The following is a 3,908-nucleotide window of genomic DNA, read 5'->3' as shown; positions in this document are numbered from 1 at the left end:
ATGGCCTATGTGTTACCAGCAGTAATTCGCAGGACGTTGCTTGTTCTCGTCGGCATCTTCGCAACTCTGGCAGTGCTGCTTCTCATGCCCTCTCTGATTCAATATCATCGAGAGCGCCGTCAGCTGCGTGCCCTGTTTGAAGAAGTCTGGAGCATTGAAGACGAAAGTTTGGAAGAGAAGACGCTTTCTTGATGTTGTCATATTCACCTGGATGTATTCATGAATAACCAATTTTTCTTTGTAGATTTATATCTTTAGGCAAAGTAGTAGAGCACAGAAATCCCTAATTTGCTAAATAAATAAAGTAGCTTAAGCTCAATGTTAAATATTTTGCCGGGGTTTCCTTCAGAATTGTATTTTACTTTCAACTGATCCGATTGCAAAGCGATGTGAAACAAGCACGTGCCATGAGGTGCTGCGGAACACCTTCCACATGTGCATGTGACGACGCAGCCAGATGGGAAAATGTGGATGTCGTACATGTGCACCGGCTTAGAAATGGTTGCAATGCACCACTCAGTTCTCTGCAAAGTAGAAAAAGCCAATTACCTCCATATTTGACAATTACAATTGCGTTCGGCAAAATGGCAATAAACGCAACAATTTATCCATCGATAGGGTTTTAAACCTGTCACATTTCTCCCTCTGATATTTCCGAATTTTCTGATACCACTATTCGGGATTCGCACATTCAGGATTAAAAAGGTCTATTTATAAAATATCTTTTGAAGCATCTAGGAGTTTTATTAGCAGATTGGATAAAGAGAAGACATCCCATTTACCTCATACAAACTTATAAAAGACCTAAAATCGCACATTCATGGCGGTGTACCCGCTGGGCAGGGCTACCAACCCGGCAGGTGTGGCAAGAGTGCCAATGCCTCCCTCGTATTCAACATCCAGAGTGGCTTCAATGGAGGGTAGAATGGACGCAGATTGAACTCCTCGTCATTCTCACTACGGGCTCCGCAAAAAGGTCATGTGACTGCATATGCATCTATGGAACATAAAATGTTTTGGGAAAGGGAAACTCCTTTTATGCGTTGCCCAGTTTTAACTGATGCCTCGTTAGTGACACTCCTCTCGTTTTTAGATTTTAAGCTTTGATGGGTCCTGATTCAACAAAGCGCAGTCTCGGTTCATCCTCATTGTAAAATTACTCCCAGATTTTGCGATTTATTGATAGATTTGCCACCTACGTCACATTAATGTGACACGTGTTCTTTACCTTTCATATGGTGACATGGTTTCACTACGTCTTGCGTCGTAGACAGATTGACTGAATGAGAAGTGCCAAAATGAGTGCGTGTTGCTCCTTCTTGGAGAAAAAGTAATAACTTGAATAGAGTAACACTGCCGGAATGATGATAAAATGAGTTGAATCGGTCGAGTTGTTTGCAGGGACTGGTAGCGAATCGGCATGAAGGTACCTGAGGTAGATGGGAAGAAGAAGAAATCACAGTTATTTGCCAACCTTCTTCACATAGGACATTCCCCAGTTTTAATTGATAAAACAATTAATGGAGGTGTCTTTTCCTCCAGTGTAACGTTGCAGTATCACCTACATTCCATGACCAAGGATCGTGCTTTACGCGTTTTTCTGCCATCTTCCACACTACGCACATCGCATTTACATGCTTAGGGTTCTGAGCATGAAACTTCGCCAATGCTGGCACTCTTGTTGTTGGACAGATGTGATTCTTTCTCAATGGTTGTTCATGCTACTGATAAAGGATTAATCAACTTAACGAACTTGTCCAGAGGTGGTGGGGCAACATTTGGTGTGAAGGTATATTTCTGCTCATTTCTGGTGTCATTAAAAGGAATTTTCTAGAATGAAGGAAGGAGAGATTGTGGTTTTCAGTGTAGGTTAGAATACAATACCTTGACATAACACTTAGGTACTTCAGTCTTGGACGTTCGCACGTTTTCTCTCTGCGGCGTGGTCTTCGGGCAGAGTTATAGAGTGCCAACACTGGCGAAGTTTCATGCTTAGAACTCTAAGCATCAAAATTCGATGTGCGCAGTGTGGAAGGCGCCAGAAAAACGCGTAAAGCACGATCCTTGGTCATGGAATGTAGGTGATACTGCAACGTTACACTGCCACCAAGACCAACTGAGAAGGTGTAGAGACGTGCTAGAAAAGCTGAAAGAATTGATGCTGTCTACATTCCGCCCATCTAAAACTCAATATTAAAAATGGTTTTTTTGCTCACCAACTGACTCCAAGTGGTTAGCTCATCTCATAGTATCCGTTACATCCCAATCCACTTCAATATATCCAATCAAGCCACTGCACCCTACACCATCCCTTATCATCTCATCCCATACACTTCGTCGTTAAGTACATCTAGCCTCCTGGCATGAAACTATATTTTGATGCCATCACTGCCGTCCTTTTCCCCTGTTTTAGTGTATTCACTTACATGTGGGCTTAAAATGCCCCAGTAACCATCAGGAAGTCAAGGTCATTCAAAATACTCTGCAAATGCGATAAGTGAACCACACCGTACTCTTAGCAGTCAACCAGCATGTGTCCATCCATGCGCCGCAATGCTCCAGCCTACTCATACAAGTTGGCAGTGAAGACTTCCGTGTTGTCGCCTTTACTTTGCTATGATTAACTGAAATGGCAGCACGACAGGATGTTATACCTGTTTACTCACGTCTATGGCGTTGTTTATTTGATATTTCGTGGCTATTTGTCATGTTTCTCCTCCATTCTATGTGAATCCAATCAACTTATTAACAAGCATTTAGGCATTATTCATCCTCAGCTTTGCTGTGTATGCACAGAGGCTTCGAGGGGATTACCACTTCACACATGACCCTGAGATTAAGCAATAGGTTTCTCTTTGCAAATCGGGAAGGACATATGCATTCCAACGTTGCATATGCTGATCTAAAAGGAAATATCTCACTTATTACTACACGTATTCCAGTAATACTTGATCCAATAAAAGACCAATTATAATAAATGCCCTCCACAAGGCAATTGTTATTGAGGTGGTCGGGGAAATGAATCAGTATTAACTTCTTATAAGCTACTGTCTGAGGTGCGTAATTTTGCCTTATGACCATGTACAACGAGTCTTCGAGTCATCTTGGGACTTGATTTCTTGCTACTTTGTTAGCAAGAAGTAGTGTCATGGTGGTCCTGCATTCTCATCGCGTAAGTCATGGAACAGCATCTGCCAATCTCATTCAAGGCAAGATGCCAAAGTATAGAGTTTGGGAGCAAGTATGTGCAAAACAAGTTACGTACTAACAAAGTATTGTAAAATTTAAACTAGCCAACAATTACCTTTGCCTAAAGGGGAATGCGAAATTGTACAGATGGTCGCGGTGATGGTACTCTTAGCCGCTCAGCAGTAAGATAAAGGCGAGTTTGCATCTTGGATCAGCAGCGTCGGTTGTTGTGGTGAATAGCCTCAGCTGTCAGTCCTGTAAGAATTCAACTGGTTGGTGAAACACCTATCCAATCATTGATGCTCGAGGTGGTATGGAAAACAAATGAAAGTATTGCTCCTCGAAATAATCATTTCCCTACATTTACAGACTTATCCAGTTTGACAAAACTGTCCTCTACATTATTGCAACATAAGAAGGAGAAACTATTATTTCTTCTCGTCTAGGTTGATAGGCAGCAAGTGGAGGATACCAAAGGCCACCCGATTCGTCTTCACCCTCTGCCATTCAAGCCGTCCAAGGAGAAGGAAAGTACACCTGTGCGATGGTGAAAAAGTCATGCTGTAGTAGAAATTAGGTAGTTCTCTACCGTTACCAGTAGATTGATCACCTTCGCACTTTCTTCCACTTCGAATGGTAAAATTACACACTGCAAGAAGTCAAATGAATAGCTACTTACTGTAAAATAGAGCTATTGGAATAGAAGGTAACTTAAAATT

The 3,908-nt window shown here is 42.0% G+C and overlaps 1 protein-coding gene across 1 annotated transcript in view; it reads right to left on the bottom strand. All coding sequences in view use genetic code 11, as the record gives it.

Annotated features, from left to right (window-relative positions):
• Positions 1-3,081, bottom strand: part of EGR_09667 (hypothetical protein) — a gene marked incomplete at both ends in the record, with an annotated part of 6,238 nt that extends 3,157 nt beyond the window's left edge. The window contains 4 exons of the mRNA XM_024498916.1: positions 481-524; positions 1,229-1,353; positions 1,750-1,830; positions 2,815-3,081. Coding sequence (XP_024346655.1) covers positions 481-524; positions 1,229-1,353; positions 1,750-1,830; positions 2,815-3,081 — 517 coding nt within the window. The remainder of the gene's footprint in view (positions 1-480; positions 525-1,228; positions 1,354-1,749; positions 1,831-2,814) is intronic.
• Between the last annotated feature and the right edge of the window lie 827 nt (positions 3,082-3,908).

Source organism: Echinococcus granulosus (assembly GCF_000524195.1).
Source record: "Echinococcus granulosus chromosome Unknown EG_S00160, whole genome shotgun sequence".
NCBI lineage: Eukaryota > Metazoa > Platyhelminthes > Cestoda > Cyclophyllidea > Taeniidae > Echinococcus > Echinococcus granulosus.
This window is presented reverse-complemented; position numbering and strand designations above follow the sequence as displayed.